This window comes from Heptranchias perlo, chromosome 16 (assembly GCF_035084215.1).
Source record: "Heptranchias perlo isolate sHepPer1 chromosome 16, sHepPer1.hap1, whole genome shotgun sequence".
Classification (NCBI taxonomy): Eukaryota; Metazoa; Chordata; class Chondrichthyes; order Hexanchiformes; family Hexanchidae; genus Heptranchias; species Heptranchias perlo.
Genome location: NC_090340.1, coordinates 40,142,593 through 40,167,864, shown reverse-complemented (window position 1 = coordinate 40,167,864; position 25,272 = coordinate 40,142,593). Strand labels below are relative to the sequence as shown.

At 41.1% G+C, this 25,272-nt stretch overlaps 1 protein-coding gene across 2 annotated transcripts in view; it reads left to right on the top strand.

The window, feature by feature from the left end:
* Positions 1–23,851, top strand: part of ap1g1 (adaptor related protein complex 1 subunit gamma 1) — a 108,357-nt gene extending 84,506 nt beyond the window's left edge. For both annotated transcript variants that reach the window (XM_067997997.1, XM_067997998.1), the window contains exons 20-23: positions 3,951–4,052; positions 14,079–14,239; positions 15,025–15,123; positions 18,275–23,851. In XM_067997997.1, the coding sequence (XP_067854098.1) occupies positions 3,951–4,052; positions 14,079–14,239; positions 15,025–15,123; positions 18,275–18,376 (464 nt within the window). In that variant the 3' untranslated portion in view covers positions 18,377–23,851. The remainder of the gene's footprint in view (positions 1–3,950; positions 4,053–14,078; positions 14,240–15,024; positions 15,124–18,274) is intronic.
* The last annotated feature ends 1,421 nt before the right edge of the window (positions 23,852–25,272 follow it).

Below are 25,272 nucleotides of genomic sequence, written 5' to 3'. Positions count from 1 at the left end.
TGGTTAAGAGTGTTCAATGTAGGATCTTACAGGATGAACCAATTCATGACAGGCCACCAATTATCTTCCATCTACTCATGCTCTTGAGCTTAATCAAGAATCATAGAGAGTTGTAGTTTAGGCATGATTCATCAGCCAAAATCTTCCTTGACCATGAAGTCTGCATTGGTGAGATCTTACGGAAGACACTCAAGCCACACAGCTTTGAAACACCTGAGATAAAAATGATTCATTGCATTGCAGTAGTTAGTTTGAATCTGGAATATGCTGTACCCTAATCTGCCCTGTGGCTCTCGAGCAGGATGGAAGAGAATTGGAGGACTTAGTGGCCTAGCCAATGCATTACATTAGAGTCGGGACAAGACAGCCACCTTGGCTCCTGGCGAAATTTGTCAGAAGCCTCAAAGCACATGTGATCCCAGGTAGAGGTCATATTTTCTCCTTAGTAGGAAAAATAAGCAGGAGTCATCGGCTGTTTTATGTACTTCTAGATAGTTCATTGGAGTACCTTTTTGGTAGTTGCCTGCAAGCCCTCATGCAGAAAATGATGCATTGTCCTGTAATAGAGCCCTAACGGCAGAGGATAAAAAGAAATACAAAATAACTTCTCTCTTCTCTTTCCCCCCGCCTCCCCACCTCATCAAAAGGGAAGATTCAAACTCCTATATTTAAAAAATGCATCATTCCTGCTATTTTGTAATCACAAAAATAAAAAATTGCCATTAGATCTCAGAAAACTGATGTTGCTTTAAGAGAAAAATTGCTATATTGTATATGCTTCAGGCAGTAAGAGGCTGCTGTATTAGCTAGTCACCAGTCCAGAATGATGGACTGGACAGGAATGGCATGTTGGGCAAAGGGCAGTAGTTTGATCAAGTAAATGGCCATTTATTGTAGGATCACTGGCCAATCATCAGTCCAGTTGGTAAATCCAATACACACAGGCCTGGGTCTGCAGGAATTCTGAGGCCCATGTTGCCAAGTGAAAAGTTTCTCTGCGGCTTGACTTTTAAAAAATTCGTTCATGGGATGTGGGCGTCGCTGGTGAGGCCGGCATTTATTGCCCATCCCTAATTGCCCTTGAGAAGGTGGTGGTGAGCCGCCTTCTTGAACCGCTGCAGTCCATGTGGTGAAGGTTCTCCCACAGTGCTGTTAGGAAGGGAGTTCCAGGATTTTGACCCAGCGACTAAGGAACGGCGATATATTTCCAAGTCAGGATGGTGTGACTTGGAGGGGAACGTGCAGGTGGTGTTGTTCCAATGTGCCTGCTGCTCTTGTCCTTCTAGGTGGTAGAGGTCGTGGGTTTGGGAGGAGCTGTCGAAGAAGCCTTGGCGAGTTGCTGCAGTGCATCCTGTGAATGGTACACACTGAAGCCACTGTGCGCCGGTGGTGAAGGGAGTGAATGTTTAGGGTGGTGGATGGGGTGCCAATCAACCTGCACTTCGCATCTGGGATTTTATCAAATAATTACCTATCTGCACCTCAGTGGATTGTAAGCCTGCATAGTGTTGGCCATTGAGATGTGCAGTTCTTGAGTTTTTATTCCATTTTTTAAAAAAAGCTCTTTGTGAAAGTCAGTGACTTTTGGCATGTTACTTAAAGGAGACCACATTAACATATTGTGATTGTTAGAAATGTGCAAAAGTCAGCAACAGCACACTCTTTGGAGACCAAGATAATCTGCTAACATTCCCTGTGGTTCCGATGGTGATGGATATCTCAAAAGTCCTGCCTGTGTAGAGTTGATTTTGCAAGATTGGATCATCACCATTTGAGATCTTGGTGGTGGTAACTTGTGGCCCAATTCCGAGTTATCTATTGTTATGTTGGGAAGTGGTCAGGATTGAGTTGGCTTCCAGGAAAGGCTCCAGGTGTAGTCTATACATTACCTGTTATAACTGACGCATGTTCCACAGATATTTTATCCTTTTTATTGTGGAGAAATGCACCTTGAAATTAAGTGACAGTTGCACTAGATTATGTGGCAGAGAACTCACACCAGTGGGTAAACGCAATACACAGGCATGGGTCTGCAGGAATTGAGAAGCTCGTGTTCTTTGTGGCCTAGCAGACTGCTGATCAGAATGATTGAATGCTGGGGCATAATCCTTTTGACCTCGGCCCCTCCAAACGTCATCCCAGGAAAGGTTGCAATTTGAGGAACATGTATGGAATAATCTTAAGCTGCCCCCCTCATTCTTAAGTGGTAGTTCTGCTCTACACCACCACCACCCTAAAATCCATAACCACCACAATGTTGTCATACCACTTAGTCAACACCAAATCGTGGATGAGCCAGGATCTTTTCTAACTGAATATTGAAGAGACTGAAGCCACTTTATTTGGTTCCTACTAAAAGCTCCATGCCTTGGTCCCAACTCCTTCCTTCTGCCTGGCTGTTCACTTGGGCTAAACCAGATGATGTGCAAATTCCTGCTTCAAAATTAAACTGCACTACAGTTTTATTTTTGTAGATGCCAGACAGTTCTGGGTGAGTTTCCCTATAAAAGATTTTTTTTGCTGCATATTCAGAGCAAGCTGATAGTCATGCCAGACAGCAAGGTCATAATACGAAATCCCATCAGGCTGCTATATCAGAGTTCCCTCCCTCTTAGGAACAGTGCTCAGTTGGGTTCATCATTGGATATTCAGAATTGTAAATGGAACAGTGAAGATATGCTACCTCTTAAACCCCAATTTCAACATGGTAATTGAATCTGGTGTGCTACAAAATAAAGTACCCTTTTAGATTACAGCTAAAATTAACTGCCTTGTAAATTATTTTTTTTGCAAGGCTTAAGAGTTCAAATTTCATAGCAATTGATTCAGACATCTAAATAACAATTTTAGACCGTATGTCCAAATTACATTCTTTTCTATCTCATTTAAAAGCTGTGCAATAGAAAGTAAGTAATTTTTGATATCTATAATAAAATGCAGATTCTATCATATGAATGAGAACTTCTGTGTTGACTACCGCAAAAGGATGGTTGGTAGGTTTGTGAACTGCATCATACACTACCACCATTTGGTAGCAATTGATTCTTGCCTCCCAACACAGTATTTCACATGAAGGATTGGCCACTATGTGGACTAGTTTTAAATATATCATCTGCATGCCATTGGTAAGGGAAGCAGTCCTTGGTTTGAGTGAGTGATTTTAATGCAGAGGCATGAAGTTGAGAGTAAACTCTTAGCCATGGATCTTGTTTGGATAGGCTCTTCATTGTGCAGAGGTCATTGCTGAGGGAGAATGACCTAAAGTTGTGGAGAGTGGTCAGGGTGACAAATGGAAAAAAAAGTGAATTCTTCATCTTTATATGTACACAGTTCCTTACTTTTGGGATAAAGTTGGCTTCTGCATACCAAGTCTGCCACCCTTTGGGCATTGGTCATGCAGTAACTGAATTAATGTCATAATTGTATTATTTGTATACGTGCATTAATCATCAAAGCACAAAAGCAAAATACTGCGGATGCTGGAAATCTTGAAATAAAATCAAAAAATGCTGGAAACACTCAGCAGGCCAGGCGGCATCAATGGAGAGAGAAACAATTAACAATTCAGATTGATTCCCAGTCAGGTTGGAATAGAATCCAGGTGTTTGAGGTGAAAGGCAGTCTGTTAACCCACTATGCCACTCAGCTCTAATGGTTTGTTTTGCTTGCCCATGCTGTATGGAGGGTAGCTTCATTTTAAAAATGAATACACCCAAAGATAAATGTCACTTTTGTGCAGTTGTTTATAGTTAATGATGGCATACCTCTGAATTTTAAACAAATGCAAGTTTTCAGTAATATGACATTGAATATTAAAAATTAACATTTACAGAGTAAGAAAACATTCTCAGAAAAATTGTGAAAAAACTACAACAGAATATTTTATGCTATGGCTGGCGATTTCAGTAATTTTTAGAAAGATCAACTAAATTGTGTTTTTTCGTTTACAGGTGGCACAGTGCCGTTAAGTGTCCAAGCACCACAACTTTCACAGACACCATTTCTGTTGGATGGTTTAGCATCACAGACAGTCTTCAGTGATCTAGCTTCAGGTAGACATTTTTTCCTGAAATTCAAGTGACTGGTCAAATTCTATTCATTGCTACTTTTCTCTCCTGAAAGCATAGAGGTATAGTTCCATATACACTGATCATTTTACAGTTCTTGTCCAAGTGATCATTCTTAATGTGTTTGCATTGGCAATGAGTGCTAGCAAGCCCCATCCTGTCCTCTCCAGATATATTCATACAAGTGCATTTCAACAGAAGTCACAGTAGCAATTAGTAGTGGAAATCATAGACAATTTTCCCCTGGTAAAAGAGGCAATGAAAACAATTGCAGCACCTCTACTGCTATCCAGGTTAAGATCAGCTGATTCTTCTCACATGGTCAGGTTGGCTCAGCTGCTGACTGAGCCATTGGGAAGCCCTGGTCAAATGTAGAGAGCAAACAGTTGAAAGGAAAAGTATATTCCCCTGTTCATTAAAATGTCTGACAAGAAGCTTCTTTTCAAATTCGCAGCCTTGAACTTGGTAAAAGGTAATCATCATAGAATGATAGAATCATAGAAGTTTACAACATGGAAACAGGCCCTTCGGCCCAACGTGTCCATGTCGCCCAGTTTATACCACTAAGCTAGTCCCAATTGCCTGCACTTGGCCCATATCCCTCTATACCCATCTTACCCATGTAACTGTCCAAATGCTTTTAAAAAGACAAAATTGTACCCGCCTCTACTACTGCCTCTGGCAGCTCGTTCCAGACACTCACCACCCTTTGAGTGAAAAAATTGCCCCTCTGGATCCTTTTGTATCTCTCCCCTCTCACCTTAAACCTATGCCCCCTCGTTATAGACTCCCCTACCTTTGGGAAAAGATTTTGACTATCTACCTTATCTATGCCCCTCATTATTTTATAGACTTCTATAAGATCACCCCTAAACCTCCTACTCTCCAGGGAAAAAAGTCTCAGTCTATCCAACCTCTCCCTATAAGTCAAACCATCAAGTCCCGGTAGCATCCTAGTAAATCTTTTCTGCACTCTTCCTAGTTTAATAATATCCTTTCTATAATAGGGTGACCAGAACTGTACACAGTATTCCAAGTGTGGCCTAACTAATGTCTTGTACAACTTCAAGACATTCCAACTCCTGTATTCAATGTTCTGACCAATGAAACCAAGCATTCCGAATGCCTTCTTCACCACCCTATCCACCTGTGACTCCACTTTCAAGGAGCTGTGAACCTGTACTCCTAGATCTCTTTGTTCTATGACTCTCCCCAACGTCCTACCATTAACGGAGTAGGTCCTGGCCCGATTCGATCTACCAAAATGCATCACCTCACATTTATCGAAATTAAACTCCATCTGCCATTCATCAGCCCACTGGCCCAATTTATCAAGATCCCGTTGCAATCCTAGATAACCTTCTTCACTGTCCACAATGCCACCAATCTTGGTGTCATCTGCAAACTTACTAACCATGCCTCCTAAATTCTCATCCAAATCATTAATATAAATAACAAATAACAGCGGACCCAGCACCGATCCCTGAGGCACACCGCTGGTCACAGGCCTCCAGTTTGAAAAACAACTCTCTACAACCACCCTCTGTCTTCTGCCGTCAATCCAATTTTGTATCCATTTGGCTACCTCACCTTGGATCCCGAGAGATTTAACCTTATGTAACAACCTGCCATGCGGTACCTTGTCAAAGGTTTTGCTAAAGTCCATGTAGACCACGTCTACTGCACAGCCCTCATCTATCTTCTTGGTTACCCCTTCAAAAAACTCAATCAAATTCATGAGACATGATTTTCCTCTCTCAAAACCATGCTGACTGTTCCTAATCAGTCCCTGCCTCTCCAAATGCCTGTAGATCCTGTCTCTCAGAATACCCTCTAACAACTTACCCACTACAGATGTCAGGCTCACCGGTCTGTGGTTCCCAGGCTTTTCCCTGACGCCCTTCTTAAACAAAGGCACAACATTTGCTACCCTCCAATCTTCAGGCACCTCACCTGTTGCTGTCGATGATTCAAATATCTCTGCTAGGGGACCCGCAATTTCCTCCCTAACCTCCCATAACGTCCTGGGATACATTTCATCAGGTCCCGGAGATTTATCTACCTTGATGTGCGTTAAGACTTCCAGCACCTCCCTCTCTGTAATATGTACACTCCTCAAGACATCACTATTTATTTCCCCAAGTTCCCTAACATCCATGCCTTTCTCAACCGTAAATACCGATGCGAAATAGTCATTTAGGATCTCACCCATCTCTAGTGGTTCCGCACATGGATGACCTTGTTGATCCTTAAGTGGCCCTACTCTCTCCCTAGTTACTCTTTTGCCCTTTATGTATTTGTAGAAGCTCTTTGGATTCTCCTTTGCCTTATCTACCAAAGCAATCTCATGTCCCCCTTTTGCCCTCCTGATTTCTCTCTTAACTCTACTTCGGCAATCTCTATCCTCTTCAAGGGATCCACTTGATCCCAGCTGCCTATGCATTTCATATGCCTCCTTCTTCTTTCTGACTAGGGCCTCAATCTCCCGAGTCATCCAAAGTTCCCTACTTCTACCAGCCTTGCCCTTCACTTTATAAGGAATGTGCTTACCCTGAACCCTGGTTAACACACTTTTGAAGGCCTCCCACTTACCAGATGTCCCTTTGCCTGCCAACAGACTCTCCCAATCAACTTCTGAAAGTTCCTGTCTAATACCATCAAAATTGGCCTTTCCCCAATTTAGAATTTTAACTTTTGGGCCAGACCTATCCTTTTCCATAGCTATCTTAAAACTAATGGAATTATGATCACTGGTCCCAAAGTGATCCCTCACTAACACTTCTGTCACCTGCCCTTCCTTATTTCCCAAGAGGAGGTCAAGTTTTGCCCCCTCTCTAGTCGGGCCATCCACATACTGAATGAGAAATTCCTCCTGAATACACTACATATTTCTCTCCATCCAAGCCCCTAATGCTATGGCTGTCCCAGTCAATGTTGGGAAAGTTAAAGTCCCCTACTATTACCACCCTATTTTTCTTGCAGCTGTCTGTAATCTCCTTACATATTTGCTCCTCAATTTCCCGTTGACTATTTGGGGGTCTGTCGTACAATCCTATCAACGTGATCTCTCCCTTCTTATTTTTCAGTTCTACCCATATGGACTCCGTGGGCGAACCCTCGGATATATCCTCTCACTACTGCCGTGATGTTCTCCCTAATCAAGAACGCAACTCCCCCTCCTCTCTTACCTCCTGCTCTATCTTTCCTATAGCATCTGTACCCTGGAACATTGAGCTGCCAGTCCTGCCCCTCCCTTAGCCATGTTTCAGTAATAGCTATAACATCCCAGTCCCATGTGCCCATCCATGCCCTGAGTTCATCTGCCTTGGCCATCAGACTTCTTGCATTGAAATAAATGCAGTTTAATCTAGACTTCCCTTGGTCTTTGCCCTGCTTTCTCAGACCATCTGTCCGGTCATGTTTTGTACACTCTCCCTTACTGTTCTGTCACCACTTTACTTCCCACTGACTTCCTGCATCGGTTCCCATCCCCCTGCCACATTAGTTTAAACCCTCCCCAACAGCACTAGCAAACACTCCCCCTAGGACATTGGTTCCAGTCCTGCCCAGATGCAGACTGTCCAATTTGTACTGGTCCCACCTTCCCCAGAACCGGTTCCAATGTCCCAGGAATTTGAATCCCTCCCTCTTGCACCATCTCTCAAGCCACGTATTCATCCTAGCTATCCTATCATTCCTACTCTGACTAGCCTGTGGCACTGGTAGCAATCCTGAGATTACTGCCTTTTGAGGTCCTACTTTTTAGTTTAACTCCTAACTCCCTAAATTCAGCTTGTAGGACCTCATCCCGTTTTTTACCTATATCGTCGGTACCTATATGCACCACGACAACTGGCTGTTCACCCTCCCCCTCCAGAATGTTCTGCAGCCGCTCCGAGACATCCCTGACCCTTGCACCAGGGAGGCAACATACCATCCTGGAGTCTCGGTTGCGTCCGCAGAAAAGCGTGTCTATTCCCCTTACAATCGAGTCCCCTATCACTATAGCTCTGCCACTCTTTTTCCTGCCCTCCTGTGCAGCAGAGCCAGCCACGGTGCCATGAGCCTGGCAGCTGCCACCTTCCCCTGGTGAGCCATCACCCCCAACAGTATCCAAAACGGTATACCTGTTTGAGAGGGGGATGGCCAAGGGGACCCCTGCACTACCTGCCTGCACCTCTTACTCTGCCTGGTGGTCACCCATTCACTTCCTGCCTGTAGTCCCTTTACCTGCAGTGTGACCAACTCGCTAAACGTGCTATCCACGAGTTTCTCTGCATCGCGGATGCTCCACGGTGAGTCCACCCGCAGCTCCAGCTCCGAGATACGATCGGTCAGTAGCTGCAGGTGGACACACTTCCCACACACATGGTCGGCAGGGACACTGGTAGTGTCCATGACTTCCCACATCTTGCAGGAGGGGCATATCACGGGTGCGAGGTCTGCTGCCATGACTTGCCTTAGCTTAGTTACCCCTTTTAAATTACGTTGAAATTAGAAAAGGTTAACTATACCAGGGACCTCGGTTCACTTTAAAAAAAAAAACACTACCTGCTATAAAACCTGCAGACCTTCCCTTTCTTATTACTTTACTTACAGTAAAATGGTAGAAATACTCACCTGAACCTACTCACCAATCAGCTGCCTCCCCTATGCCGCGTCACTTTCTGACTGGTGACGTCACCCCGAACTCTGCCGCTGGTCTCAGAGCAAGCCTCGGGTCGCTGCTCTTTATATTCCCGCTCTCCGGTCTTTCGCCTCTGGTTCCGCCGCCGCTCAGGTCTCGGGCCTCGGGTCGCTGCTCTTTATATTCCCGCTCTCCGGTCTCTCGCCTCTGGTTCCGCCCAGGTCCGCCGCCGCTCAGGTCTCGGGCCTCGGGTCGCTGCTCTTTATATTCCCGCTCTCCGGTCTCTCGCCTCTGGTTCCGCCCAGGTCCGCCGCCGCTCAGTAATTAGATGTCCATTTAAAAGTTACAATATTGCAAGTCGTATGTGTGCTGGAAAAATATTTTTTCCAATTACTTGTTCGTGTTTCTCCTGCAAGGGAGAGCAGGTGATCCATTCCCAGGCCTATCCAATATTGCTCTGTAACAGCCACTGTTGTGTACACAAGTGGTCGAGTGTTTCTTCCTTCTGGCTTCTGTTCAGTGTGTCTTGCGATTGTCTGGCTAAGATGAGAGCTCATTGTGTGGAGAATTGAAACTATAAATTTATGTCCCCCTGCCCCACTATACAATTCTAATACATTTTTCCAAGTACGCACATTGGCATCTCTGAAGATGTTAAATAGGACAGATATGGTCTGACTTGTCCTAGATACAACTAATTTACCAGAAGCATGACTTTTCTCATGGTCTATCTTCCAGGCAAGTCTGGTTCAACAGTATGTGTGCAGGAGGAGTATCTGGGACTCGATCTGACTTGGTACACTCATTGATCCACAGGAAGGGCTAGAATTTTCGGGCCAAGCAGTCATTAGAGCAGTAGACTACTTCCTTTTTGAGTGATTTTAAAGTGTTGTGACCTTTTGACCTTGGCCACAGTAAAGTGCGATTTATTCAAACACCATTTAAGTTCACCAGCTTGGATTTATCCAGTCTTACCCATAAAATAAGTCAAAGTAATGTAAATCAAGTTACAAATCATATATCTCATACAGATGGATATACATTTTAGCTCTAGTTTGCATTGAGTTGCTGGGAAAGATAATAGCATTTTCAGTTACTAAGACTTGACAACCAACTGTAGAATGTAGTTGATACTATTAGATCTCTGAAGACCAGGGCCTACAAAAGATGAAGTTGGAGACAGACTGTCCTTTTAATTATTGCAACAGTTCAGTTATACCAGTTGCTAAACTGTCTGGCACAAATTTCCCTAGAGAGGTGAGAGTAGAAATAATAAATCAAAAGCAATGCGGATGCTGGAAACCTGAAATAAAAATATAGAAAATGCTGGAAACACTCAGCAGGTCAGGCAGCATATGTATAGAGAGAGAGAGAGAGAGAGATAAATAGTGAATGTTTCAAGTCAATGACCTATCAGAATTGGAAGATGTTTGAGATGAACAGCTTTTAAGTAAGTACAGAGCCAGGGAAAGGGAGGGGAAGGAAATGAACAAAGTGGAGAGGTCTGTGATTGGGTAGAGGGCAGGAATGATGGTGCAAGACAAAAGGAGGTGATAGGGAGACAAGTATAGAAACATATGATGGGTCTAGAGGTGATGTGAATGGCTATAGCAGAGGGGAAGGGAAGCATGGAAAATCTGGCAAAAGAGAAGGCTTCTGTGGCCCAGGAATGTGGCGGCAGTCAAAACCCAAGCGTGCGGACCACCCTGCCGGCCGTGTACCGATACGGGATCCCCATCCCAAGCACCAGCCCATACCACCTCCACTCCCAGTGGCTGTGGTGCAGCCATCCTCCATTACCAGCACCAGCTTTCAGAGACAATGGGAGCGATGGTTGTGGCCTAAAATTGCTAGGGCCCGAAGCTGTAAATTGCCTAGTAGAAAGATGAGGTGCTGTTCCTCAAGCTTGCGTTGAGCTTCATTGGAACAGTTTAGGACAGCCAATGACAAGACAACAAATGGCATTTATATAGCACCTTCAATGTAGTAAAACATCCCAAGGTACTTCACAGGTGTGTTAACAGACAAAACTTGACACCGAGCCACAGATATTAGGACAGGTAACCAAAAGCTTGGTCAAAAAGGTAGGTTTTAAGAAGCGTCTTAAAGGAGGAGAGAGTGTGTTTTAGGGAGGGAATTCCACAGCCTAGGGAGTAGCAGCTGAAGGCACGGCCGCCAGTGTTGGGGCGATACAGGTCAGAATGGAAGTGGGATGGAGAATTGAAGTGGCAAAAGACCAGAAGCTCAGGGTCACGCTTGCGGACTAAACAGAGGTGTTTAGTAAAGCGGCCGCCCAATCTGAATTTGGTCTCCCAACGTAGAGGAGACCGCATTGAAAGTGGCATATACGGTATACTAACTTGGAAGAAGTACAAATAAATCGCTGTTTCACCCAGGAGGTGTATTTGGGGCCCTGGACAGTGGGAAGGGAGGAGGTGAAAGCAATAGGTATTGCATCTCCTGTGCTTGCATAGACAGGTGATGGAAGAGTGGGCAGGGTGTCACGGAAGGAACGTTCCCTTCGGAATGCTGAAGGGGGAGGGGATGATGTGGCATCACGCTGGAGATGGAATTGAATGCAGAGGCTGGTGGGGTGGAAGGAGAGGACAAGGAGGACCCCATCATGGTTCTAGGAGGGAGAAGAGGTGAGGGCAAAAGTGCGGGAAATGGAACAGACACGGTCGAGGGCCCCGTCAACCAGGGTGGAGAGGAATCCTAGCCTAAGGAGAAAGGAAAACGTTTTGAACGGTGACGTCGTCCGAGCAGATGCGACAGAGATTTAAGAAACTGGGAGAATGGAATAGAGTTCTTGCAGGAAGTGGAATGGGAGGAAGTATAATCAAGGTAGCCATGGGAGTCGGTGGGCTTATAGTAGATGTTGGACAGTCTATTCCCAGAAATGGAGATAGAGAAGTTGAGGAAGGAAAGAGTCACATGTACCATGTGAAGGAATGGGAGGGATTGAAGCTGGATGCAAAGTTGGTGAATATTCCAGTTCAGGATGAGAGCAGGAAGCGGCAGCAACACAGTCATCGATGTGCTAGAAAACAAGGCCAAGGAGGGGACCTGAATAGGACTGGAATAAAGAATGTTCAACGCATCCCACGAAAAGGCAGGCACAGCTAAAACCAATACAGATTCCCATAGCGACACTTTTTTTGGAGGAAGTGAGTAGAGTTAAAGGAAAAGCTGTTCAATGTGAGAACAAGTTCGGCTAGGTGGTGGTCAATGGGGACTGGTTGGGCTGCCGTTCAAGCAGAGCAGGTCATTCTGATGAGGGATGGAGGTGTAGAGGGACTTGAAATCCAGGGTTACATTGAATCGACAGCACAAAAACAGGCCTCACGGCCCAACTGGTCTATGCCGGTGTTTAGCTACACACAATCCTCCTCTCTCCCTACTTCATCTACCCTGATCAGCATACCCTTCCATTCCTTTCTCCCTCGTGCTTATCTAGTTTCCCTTAAGTGCATCTATACTATTTGCCTCAACTACTCCTTGTGGTAGCACATTCCACGTTCTTACCACCCTTTGGGTAAAGAAGTTTCTCCTGAATTCCCTATTGGATTTATTAGTGACTATCTTATATTGATGACCTCTAGTTTTGGATTCCCCCGCAAGTGGAAATATTTTATCTCCGTCTACCCAATCAAACCCTTTAATTATCAAAGACCTCTATCAGGTCACCCCTCAGCCTTCTCTTTTCTAGAGAAAAGAGGCCCAGCCTGTTTAGTCTTTCCTGATAAGTATATCCTCTCAGTTCTGGTATCATCCTTGTGAATCTTTTTGCACCTTCTCCAATGACTTTATATCCTTTGTAATGTGGAGACCAGACCTGTTCACAGTACACCAAGTGTAGTCCAACCAAGGTTCTATGCAAGTTTAACGTAACTTCTCTTTTCAATTCTTCTACTCTAGAAATGAACCTGAGTGCTTGGTTTGCCTTTTTTATAGCCTTATTAACCTGCGTCGCTACTTTTAGTGATTTGTGTATCTGTACTCTGAGATCCCTTTGCTCCTCTACCCTACTTAGACTCTTATTATCCAAGCAATATGTGGCTTCATTCTTCCTACCAAAATGCACCACCTCACACTGATCTATATTGAAATTAATTTGCCAATTACGCTCCCATTCTGCAAGTTTATTAATATCTTACATTTTAACGCATTTGTCCTTTAACACCGCCCCCCCCCACCCCCAATTTCATGTTGAAATTGTACTTCCAATTCCTGAGCCCAAATCGCTGATGTAAATTGTGAACAGCGGTCCCAGCACTGATACCTGTGGAACACCACTTCCCATATTTTGCCAGTCTGAGTAGCTATCCGCAACTCCTACTCTGTATTCTGTTTTGTAGCCAGCTTGCTATCCATTCTGCTACCTGTCCCGACTCCACGTGCTCTGACCTTAGTCATGAGCCTACAAAGCGGTACCTTATCAAAGGTCTTTTAAAAATCCAAATATATATCTACATTCCCCTTGTCTACTCTTTCTGGTTCTTCAAAGAATTCAACAGGATTGGTCAAGCATGACTTTCCCTTCTGAAATCTGTGCTGACTACTCTTTATTTTTGTGTTTTAGATGTTTTTCTATTACATCTTTGAGTAAAGATTCCATTATTTTTCCTACCACTGACGTTAAGCTAATTGGGCTATGGTTCCCTGGACTTGTCCTATCTCCCTTTTTAAATATAGGAATCACATTAGCTGTTTGCCAGTCCTCTGGCACTATTCCCTTTTCTAATGAATTTTTATATATATGTAATAGTGATGTGCTGTTTCCTCCCTAACTTTTTTTAATGTGTGGATGAAATCCATCCAGGCCAGGGGTTTTATCCTCTAAGTTTGATTTAGTTTAGTTTATCAATTATCTCCCCCCTTTCCACCCCCCCACCCCTTCTATCTTAAATGTCTACCTTTTTTGATCTCTTCTGTCATGCCCACCTTGTTAGTCTCCCTGGTAAATACTGCGGCAAAGTAACTCTTAATATTTCTGTCATTACCTGTGAGTTTACCTGGTTTTTCTTCTGTTTGTGTCTGTAGAATACTTCTAATATTCCTTGATTTAATTTCGTAGTTTCTCTTTGCTTTTCTAATTTTTTTTTGCCATTCTTCCTAACCTCTTCGTGTTCCCTTTTGGCATCCTCTCCTTTATTGTCTATGTACTTAGAGTATAAGTACATTTTTGTTTGGTTTCAATTTTACTCGTTTCTTTATTCATCCATGGTGTTTCATTATTGGCTAGTTTGTTTTTTAGAGAAATATATTTCTCCTGAACACTCTTGTTCACCGTTTTTAAATATTTCTCACCGGTGAAAAGGAGAGTTAGGGCCATTAAAGTAGAAATCATGTGTTGTCACTAAATACAAATTTCTATTTTACAGGCATTCCTCCTGTTACAGCATACAGTAAAGGTGGTTTGAAAATAGAGTTTAGCTTTGAACGTTCCAACACGAATCCTAATGTAACTGTTGTTACAATAAATGCTACCAACTCCACAGAAGGAGACATGATGGACTTTGTATTTCAAGCTGCAGTACCAAAGGTATTTGCTTGATTTAATGCACTAAATATATTGTACTCTTGGGATGAGGTGCTTGATGTTTAAGGAAATGGCTTCACTGTTGTCCACTAGCTGGGACTTCAGGGCAGCAGTCAGTGATCGATTCAAACACTAGGAACAAAGATTTCACAAAATAAACTATAGCTTGGGCCAAATAGAAGAGTTTCCCAATTTAAGGTCAATAGCACTGAAGGGTTAATGGGAAAATGTGGTAATCCAGAAAACCCAAATTGATGAGTATCAGTTGTTTTGGCCAAAAGCATACAAAAATTATGGCAGTCTATCGAAAGAAAAAAATACATAGAACAACGGAGACCCCAGTGAAAGGCAACAACTTCATCAGCATGATTTCTCTCAAAAGAAATCATAAGTGTGGCAAACCTGCTTGACAGTGAAAATGTACTCCAATAGTTGTAATAAAGCAAGTATTTTCAGCATTAGTGCTACATTATCATGGCCTAGTGAGGAAACCAAAGTGACCGCTTTGGTAAGAGGTCTAAGTTGGATATGCAAATTGAGGGAAGGATCAATGCATTGAGCAATTTGATGAATTGCAGTTTTGGGTGTCTAGGTCATAGTTGAGCCTAACCTTTGATCTTGAGAGAGTGAAATCGGAATTTGTTTTATGCATGCTGTTTTATCCACATGTTGAAGTAGTATATTTCAAGAAAACCAAAGATATTTGAAGGAGTATTAATTAAAGCAGTAGCTTGTTCCATCTTTTTTGAATGCTTATATTCATGTTATGTTTTTCTTAAATTCTGCAGACATTTCAGCTGCAGCTTCTTTCTCCGAGTAATAACATAATTCCAGCACGAAATGCAGGAGCTGTCACACAGGTCATTAAAGTACTTAATCCACAGAAGGTATGTCATAGATTTTTCATTAGAATTTCAATTTGAGTGTGATGTTCTTTACAACATTTGAAACAATCTTGGGGTGCTGTCTTAAGAACATAAATAGGAGCAGGAGTAGGCCATACGGTCCCTCGAGCCTGCTCCACCATTCAAGCAGATCATGGCTGTTCTTTGACCTCAACTCCACTTTTCCGCCTAATTCCCATATCCCTTGATTCCCCTAGAGACCAAAAATCTAACCACCTCAGCCTTGAATATATTCAATGACTCAGCATCCACAGTCCTCCTGAGTGAAGAAATTCCTCATCAGTCTTGAATGGCCAACCCTTTATCCTGCGACTATGCCCCCTAGTTCTAGACACTCTAGCCAGGGGAAACAATCTCTCAGCATCTACCCTGTCAAGCCCCCTCAGAATCTTATGTTTCAGTGAGATCACCTTTCATTATTCTAAATTCCAGAGAGTATAGGCCCATTCTACGCTACTCATAGGACAACCCTCTCATCCCAGGAATTAATTTAGTGAACCTTCGTTGCACCACTCTAAGGCAAGTATATCCTTAAATAGGGAGACCAAAACTGTACGCAGTACTCCAGGTAAGGTCCCACTAAAGCCCTGTACAATTGTAGTAAGACTTCCTTACTCTTGCATTCCAACCCCTTGCAGTAAAGGCCAACATGCCATTTGCTTTCCTAATTGCCTGCTGTACCTGCATACTAACTTTTTGTGTTTCTTGTATGAGGACACCCAAATCTCTGAACACCAACATTTAATAGTTTCTCACCATTTAAAAAATATTGTGTTTCTATTCTTACTACCAAAGTGAATAACCTCACATTTCCCCATGTTATTCTCCATCTACCACCTTCTGGCCCACTCACTTAATCTATCTATATCTCTTTGCAGACTTTTTGTGTCCTCCTCACAGCTTACTTTCCCACCTAGCTTTGTATCATTAGCAAACTTGGATACATTACACTCAGTCACTTCATCTAAGTCATTAATATAGATAGCTGAGGCCTAAGCACCGATTCTTGCGGCATCCCACTAGTAACAGCCTGACAACCTGAAAATGACCCGTTTATTCCTACTCTCTGTTTTCTGTCCTTTTACCAATCCTCTATCCATGCTAATATATAACCCCCAACCCCATGAGCCCTTGCCTTGTGTAACAGCCTTTTATGTGGCACCTTATTGAATGCCTTTTGGAAATCCAAATATACTATATCCACTGGTCCCCCTTTATCTACCCTGCCAGTTACATCCTCAAAAAAAAACTCAATTCATCAAACACTCTTTCCCTTTCATAAATCCATTTTGACTCTGCCTAATCACATTATGACTTTAAGTCCCCTGTTACCACTTCCTTAATAATGGATTCTAGCATTTTCCCAATGACTGATGTCAGGCTAACTGGCCTGTAGTTCCCTGTTTTCTCTCTCCCTCCCTTCTTGAGTGGCGGGGTAACATTTGCTACCTTCCAGTCCACTGGGACCGTCTTCCAAGTATAACTTGAGTTGACACGCTTCAAAGATCAAATGAAAACTTTAGTTATTTTGCGGGCAACCACAAGCCAAGGAATTTTGGGAATAAAATGTAGATATTACATCCCATTTCATGTTTGAATTTTTTTCTTAAAATGTGTGCTTCTTGCTGCCACATACCATTTCCCAGCAACAAGTTCATACCAATGACTACTTTTGCATAAAAGTAGCTTGAGTGCCTTTGCCTTGTGGAGATGTACCTTGTTTCCCATCACTCCTTTCCCAATGACACAGATCAACACATAGCAAATGTGGGCTCAGTCCCCTGTCATTCAACTCCTTGGTACAACACACTGGAAAACTATTCTGAAAGCTGATTTTTATTTTTTGTTAATCTCTGCCTTAGTGGTATACCCAGGGGCAAACTTGCTTACTAGATTTAACATAGTCTCGTGCCATGCTACCTCATTCTCCTTAAAATGGGAAATATTACCGCACAGATCAAAGATTTACAGACTAAAGCAACCAGTATCTTTATGAAGCAAAATAATCACAAGCTACAAATTTATCTATACAAAATTAGGAAGTCTGTGAAGGAGTGATTCACTGAGCCTTTACAAGACCTACTTCTGATTGAGTTGAAGAGTCTCCGTGAAATAACAAATCATGTTCTTACTATGGTACAAGGAATTTGGCCTTTCAATAAGCAGAAGTAAAATGAAAATAAACAAAAGTAAATGACTGCCAACATGCTTTTCAGAAGCAATGAATCTTGCCTGATGAACCTCATTTTTGTTGAAGTGGTCACATCCCAATTTGGGATGTGTGGGGGTTGAAGAGAAGCTATATAACAGAGTACCTAGACCTCCAAATGCTTTGATGAAGCACTGTTTGAATGACACCATTACAAACTAGGATCACAGATAGCCAGCTAATCCAGAAGGTAAGATATCGATTGGAGAAATTGGAGAAGAGGTGTGTTGAATCTAGAGTGAAGACCCAACTTCTTTGGGGAAAACCACACAAATTGAGGGTTAGCTCGTCTAGATAATTTTCAAGCTTTTAATGATATTTCACTGCATAGTCATTGGGGGCTTGAAGCGGCAACAACACCTCCCCATCGAAAAAATATTGCCTGCCATTCCCAGCGCAGAGTCTCAATTCCCTCAACTTTGTATAGGATTTTTTTTTTGAAACATTGCCTTCTCTGAAGTAAAGGCCTCTAAATTAATGCATGTTTTGCAGCAGTTTACAGATAAATCTGATTTCTATTTTTTAATTATTCATGGGATACGAGCAATATTGGCACTGTCACATTTATTGTCCATCTCTAATTGTCCTGTGAACACAGTGGAGTGACTGTACAACGGAATGGCTTGCTAAGCCACTTCAAAGTGGCATTGAGAGTCAACCACACTGCAGACTAGTTACATATAGGCCATATCAGATGGGGTTAACAGGTTCCCAATTGGGTAGTTGCTACAAATACCAGCAGCATTCATGATCATTTCTTGTGCTAGTCTACAAGTTACCAGATCTATTGAATTCAATTTTACAATTGCCATAAATGGATTTGAAGTTGCAACCTCTGAGTTGTTGGTCCAGTGCCATTACCACTGCATTACTGTTTTGATATTTTTCTTTTGATGTTAATCAACTTTGTCTTTCTGTTTTTAGCAACAACTTCGCATGAGGATCAAGCTCACATACAACCTCAATGGGTTACCAGTGCAAGATTTAGCAGAAGTAAATAACTTCCCCCCTCAATCATGGCAGTGATTCTTTGGGTGACAACAACCTCTTTTCCACCAGTGAATTTTGGTAAATCTTTGGGAAGGTCATACCCTAAGAGTGCCCTCACGCAAAACATCACAATGTGTATATCAGCGCTCAATGTGGGATACACAATTAATGAACAAACTTTGAGGAATATCATGCCTACAAATGCTAATCACTTTTCAAAACATATCCATATTAGTCTCTTATAACATCATGTTCATCGGGAGTGTCTGCTCATGGTTTGCACTACACATTCTTCCCTCTTTACCCCACTGATTATTGCCGAACTTGGAGCAATTGCACAGGAGACAGATCCAGTTTATGCTACTCGAGTCAGTATGTGCCCATCGGCTTTGCACGGTTTCAGAGCACATCAAGAAGCCATTGTTTCTCTACTACTCACCACTCATGTTTATTGGGAACTGGTCGCAGTGGGTTCTATACTGTAATGATTTTCAATCCGTTCAACAAAGGATCACTCATAATAAAATGTCCAGCAATCTTCAAAAGCATTTTTGCCATCTCTTAGCATTTACCTGTGAACAGTATGTTATTAATTGGATGATGAATCTTTTTCTCATCCAGAAATCTACTTGTAATGGGGAAGGATTGCTGATGTCTGCTCAGTCAGAAAACAACTTGCTGAGCTCTAAATGTCTAAGAATCTCATTTAGCACAAAACAAAGAATCTTAGTCACATCATTATTCTATTGAACAACATGACTTCCTGCCTTGTTTTTTGAAAGCAATTTTTTTTTAAGAGGGGTCTATGGTCACAAAGCTTGAATCAATTTTTTTGTATGAATCTGCAGAAACTAGATAATTTGATACTATTACATCTGCACTGACACTAGTTTAGCCAACTTTTTCACTTTTCTGGATTGGAAAGGGTTTATGATTAGTGTCCCCTTTTTGCTTTTCTGTTTTTAAGATTAATAGATTTCTATAAACTAAATATAAAATATACCCGTAAAATATTAGCTGTGAAACATTTCAGCCTCCTCACACAGTCTGATACATTAAAGGTCAAGTGACAAGATTAGTATTTCCTGGTCAACTTTGTGTATATTACGATAAGCATTTGTACAGTTATTAAATTATGTAACAATGATTTTTGAAGGTTTTTACTTTCAAGTTGGCTATAAATAAGTTTTGTGCTGGATGATTAGTATTTTATCATTATAATTGGTGGTTGGTGTCCAGCAAATCTTAAAATCCTTGAATCATTCAAAGCTTTTTTAAAAAAAAATTGGTAATCTGTTCAGTTTCATGAACTTAAAATTACAGAACTGTTCTTGGTGTACTGTTAGTAAATCAATGCAATAATTCTAAATGTCTTAAAGACAATTGGGATTAAGTAACTACAGAAATTTTGAGCAACATTTTATGATGGTTCTGTAAATGGATGAATGAAAAGGGATACTGCAATTTAAATCTAAGATCTACCCAACTAAAACTGAGTTTTGAAGCAAAATGACTAATAAACAAATTATGACTTGCCTTTTGGTGTGAAGTTTAAAGTGGCTTATAACATTGGGACTTCAGTTTTTGGAAGTGCTATTGTGTTTTCCAGTGCAAAAAACTAGTCACTTGCCCTTTAAAGGTGTGGTTTCTAGCTGCCATCTTAGTTGGCCTTTTAAATTGGTTGGGGGGGGGGGGTGGGTGGAGAAGAACAAAAGATCGAAGTTAGTTTTTCAGAAAGAAATGTTAGACAATTTTGACAAGTCTAAAATGTACTAGGGCAGTTGATGGTGTGTGTATATATACTTGATGCTCTTAATCTTTTTAATGCCTGTATCTGCAAAAGTGCTGCTGTTTCAGTAAATGTTATAGGGAGGAGCAGAAGTTGAGCTTTTAATTGAGGCTACTGCAAGAACATGGCAAATGGTCCTGGTTTTTGAGGAGTTAGGTGTAACCGTTTTGTATATGCTGTGGGTTTGTACGTGCAGTGTATAAGCTACAGTGTGTTTTTGCAAGATCACCACATGAAATGAACGTTCAGCAAACGAGTTACTCTGCTATTGGGATCAACATGGCAACAGCCTGCTTGCTTAACATGAAACCCATTATTTAAATGGAAGAGTTGTGCATTATCTACATTGACTCATCCCGCTCCTACATGGCCGAGGAGTAGTGGACATTTCTAAGGATACCTGAAGTTCATGGTCCCTAATTATTTTTGTTTAAGCATTCATGCTTAGATACATATGTAGCAGCACTGACTGCAGGACAACACTCGCCTCTTCAAGAATGTGGATTGCTGTGATTTTCTCCTCTTTACTATTTGGTAAAAGACATAAATTCAGTACCTTTTTGGCATAGCTGTGCCTGTGCAATTATGTGCATTTGAAATATTTTGAATAATTTATAAAAGAAAAGCTTAGGTCAAAGTTTAGTTTTGGTTACAGACCAATAGTACATTGATCAAATCTAAATGATTTCCCTGGCATTTGGGTGTTTAAATTTGTATTTATAAAAATGAGCATTAAATACAGTTCACCAATTTACTAGTTATATGCTTTTGTAATTTTAACTTCATTCGATAAGAATGGAATTGTCTGTATGAAGATTTAAACTAATCTGCTGTGGTGGGAGCAGCAGTAATTTCAGCCATACTTTTTTCACAATTAAATTTGGGTCATAAAACATGTAAAGAAATTATTTTTATGTCTTAAATTTTTCAGAACAAGGAACAAGATTAGGCAATAAGGTTTTGTTTCCTGGAATAATGAAGTCCATTATTAGTAGATTCTGTCCCCAAGTAGATTCATTAACCGTTAGGGTATGGCTCCTTAAGGCTCTTCATGAGGTTGAAGAAAGAGATTTCCATTAAGATATCAACAATAACCGTATTAAGGAAATCTATTGCATGCTGGCATTATTGCATGTTATCGTATGTTGATGATGAATACTTTAGCACTCTTCAGAATGTATTTTTTTTATTCTACTACAGGTATCGCTTTAATTTCAGCTAGCAATTTTTGTTTTGTTACTGTCATTTAATACCTTCCTGCTTGGCATGGATACAAATGATTTCATAGCCAGTTGTGATTGAGATTCCAGACCAAGGATAGTAATGGTCATGTCTTCAAGTTCATGATTTTTTTTGTGCTTTTAGGTATTATATTTTTCTACTACTGGCACAGTGCGTCAATTCGTGGCATGTTAAGAACCTATAGTATGGATTAATGAGCAGCCTCAATTGGAAAAAGTTAAATAACCTTGGTTTTGGTCGTCATGATCATAAGCATGCCTGCTTTGTCATTTTTTTTCTTTTCCCTTTATTCTCCTACTCTTTCATTGCTGAGAGTGGTTAACTGAGCACAGACCAGAAATTGAACCTCCTGGTTTGTGAGGCTCTGTTCCACACCATCCAATATATTTACACACTTTATTTTTATAGACAAAGTTAACCATCTTTCTTTAAACAAAAAACATGGAGTTTATCTAAATTGGAAAAGTTAAATGGAATGCCGTGTAGATATGATTTTTTAATATACCAGTTTTGAAAAATGTAGCTACTGTAGGTAGGCCGACAAGACATTTTGTCTTGTATGCATTCTTCAAGAAATTTGGAATCCAAATAAAGCAATACTTCCTACCTGTTAACCGTTTAAAAATGGCAAAATCTCATGTTTACTGTGCTTAACTGTATTCAAATTCATCATGGCACTAGGTTGTTAAATTTTGGTTATTCAAGCTGTAATACACTGGCATTTGTAAATATTAAATTAAGTGCAAAGGAGATGCGAATACTCCCACGCTGTTGTATAGAGACTTTAATATGAATGTATAAGAGAAATGCCTAATAATATATGAAGGGAAGCAATGTAATTATTTGATTTTGTGCATTATTCTTCAGGTCTGCAGAAGAAATAGAAGTCCTTTTGTTAAGATGAATGGGTTGGGGAATGGATGGATAAGATTGAGAAATGAAGCAGACATTTTGACTACTGATTAAATTCCTTTCATATGCTGTGCAATAACTTTGAAGAAATGGGGATCAGCTTGTTTTCAGGTTCTGTGTATATCTGTTAACATTATCTCTGGTATTTTTATTGCTTTTAATCTTTGTGCCGAGAGCTGTAAACTAGCTGTTTCTGCACTTGCACCTTTCCTATCCTAAACAGACTCCATATTTGAACCTGTAGTTTTATCACATGACTTCAAAGCTCTATCAGTCCTGCCTCCATTCCTTTTGCTGGGTCATGGGTAGCAACACATCTAAATACATTCATACTGAAGAGAGGTTTTTTTTTTATTGCATGTATTCATGTAGGGTGCAAATTTTCACAATCTTTTAGTGGGACTGTTTTCTTAAATTTTAAGCATGCATCCAAGAATTTTGAATTGGATCAGGTATAATCTAATACATATGACTAAGTGTTCTGTTAGACAGTTTCACGGCACCTGCCAGCACCTTAATTACTGCCAGATTAGTTAATTTATTTCAGTAAAAATATACATCTACTTAGGTGCAGAAATATCTTTATTGACAAAGATGATTCCATCATTGGGTGATGAGTTCTATTGTATATTGAGATTTGCTGGGATGCTACCGTTTTTTTTTTAGTTCTCAGCTAACATAGCTGTGGGGGGGGGGGGTGGTGAGATAGGTAATATATATGAGAAGAGCAGTTGGTAATTGAGCTGATCGGTATCCCTTTAGGTGAGCGTACACTTTCTGCCCATACATGAGCAAGTATGGTTGTAAGATTTATGGAGGAATCTGCAGTTCTACTTGCCTGTTTTTTCTAGGGACAAGTTTCAGAAGCATTGCTACAAAGGTTGAGGGGCAAATGCTCAGGGAAGCTGGACTTAAAACTAAAAGATTGACTTGATCTGAAACATGGTGTGATCCAGAATTTAAAATGGAGGTAAGAGCTGTCTTTTTGGAGTGTTGTTTCAACTACCTAGGCCTGATCTGTACCTCTGAAAATTGGTTAGAGCTCTGTGTTCAGGATGCATGATTTAAAAACCTGTGTAAATAGCCTGATTTGTACTTGATTTCCACTGCCCAGTATATTAAAAGCAGATTTGACTGGGGTAAGTGAGCCTGCAGTTTTTGAAAACTGAGTGCATCATTCCATTGTTTTTATTGCAAGACTGTATTGCATTGTTGCTATCGTACCTCATGGTACTGAGAGAGAGAAAGGAGGAAATTAAATCTTATGTTGCATTGCCTTTTTTCCATTGTTTTCCTCCATTTCATAAGGTGTGACTCGCCTGTGATACTTTATCCTCATCTATATCTTAAAGTTTTATGGAGAAAATTTATCATTGGGAAATGAAACAATTACTATAAACTTATTTTTGAGATATTGTACAAATAAAGTCCATTGATCTTGAAGTGGATGGGAAGAAAAGGTTGTAAACACTTACCTGGGACATTTTAGAATTCTGTATGTATTGTCTTTTGGGTTGGAAAAATTATGATCATTGACTAATAAAAAAAATGGATAAGTCCATAGTCAATATTTTCAGTGTGTTTTATTACTAGCATGTTGAAGGCTGGATAAGATGGTTACGGTTGACTGGTATTGACGATAGAACTCAGTACTTAAAATTTAATGTATTGCTGCATTTGCTGTCCGTTGCATATAATGTATTTTTGAACAAATCTGAGGATGCTATGGGTCCTCAACCTTAATTAACTTTTTCTCCAGTATGTTTTGAGTATCCAACAGTCAACATGAAATTGATAGCATTTGAGTGGTTACTTGAGCTGTTAGCTCCCCCTCATATATAACATTTCTTTTGGGAGGGAATAAATCTCAGTGCAGCAGACCCAAGCAACATATACTTGTTTACTCGTTGCTACCCTGTATGCATGCAGTTCAGAATGTCATACTAAGAAATGCTCAATTCTTTAACTCTCAAGTAATCAGCTTTCCATGTTTTTTTTGCTCCAATTCAGATGAGAAAATAATAGGATGTGATACCCTTCCTAGTTCTCTCCATACATCCCCACAACAAACATATCTAATAGAAGAACATAAGACATAGGAGCAGGAGTAGGCCAATCAGCCCCTCGAGCCTGCTCCGCCATTTAATAAGATCATGGCTGATCTGATCCTAACCTCAAATCTAAATTCATGTCCAATTTCCTGCCCCGCTCCCCGTAACCTGTCATTCCCTTTACTTCTAGGAAACTGTCTCTTTCTGTTTTAAATTTATTTAATGATGTAGCTTCCACGGGCAGCAAATTCCACAGACCTACCACCCTCTGAGTGAAGAAGTTTCCCCTCATCTCAGTTTTGAAAGAGCAGTCCCTTATTCTAAGATTATGTCCCCTAGTTCTAGTTTCACCCATCCTTGGGAACATCCTCACCGCATCCACCCGATCAAGCCCCTTCACAATCTTATATGTTTCAATAAGATCGCCTCTCATTCTTCTGAACTCCAATGAGTAGAGTCCCAATCTACTCAACCTCTCCTCATATGTCTGCCCCCTCATCCCCGGGATTAACCGAGTGAATCTTCTTTGTACTGCCTCGAGAGCAAGTATTTCTTTTCTTAAGTATGGAGACCAAAACTGTATGCAGTATTCCAGGTGCGGTCTCACCAATACCTTATATAACTGCAGCAATACCTCCCTGTTTTTATATTCTATCCCCCGAGCAATAAACACCAACATTCCGTTGGCTGCCTTGATCACCTGCTGCACCTGCATACTAACTTTTTGATTTTCTTGCACTAGGACCCCCAGATCCCTTTGTACTGCAGTACTTTCCAGTTTCTTGCCATTAAGATAGTAACTTGCTCTCTGATTTTTCCTGCCAAAGTGCATAACCTCACATTTTCCAATATTGTATTGCATCTGCCAAATCTCCAATCTGCCAATATGTTTTGTCTTGATGCACCATTTTGTGCTGGATATAAGTACTTGAGATGAC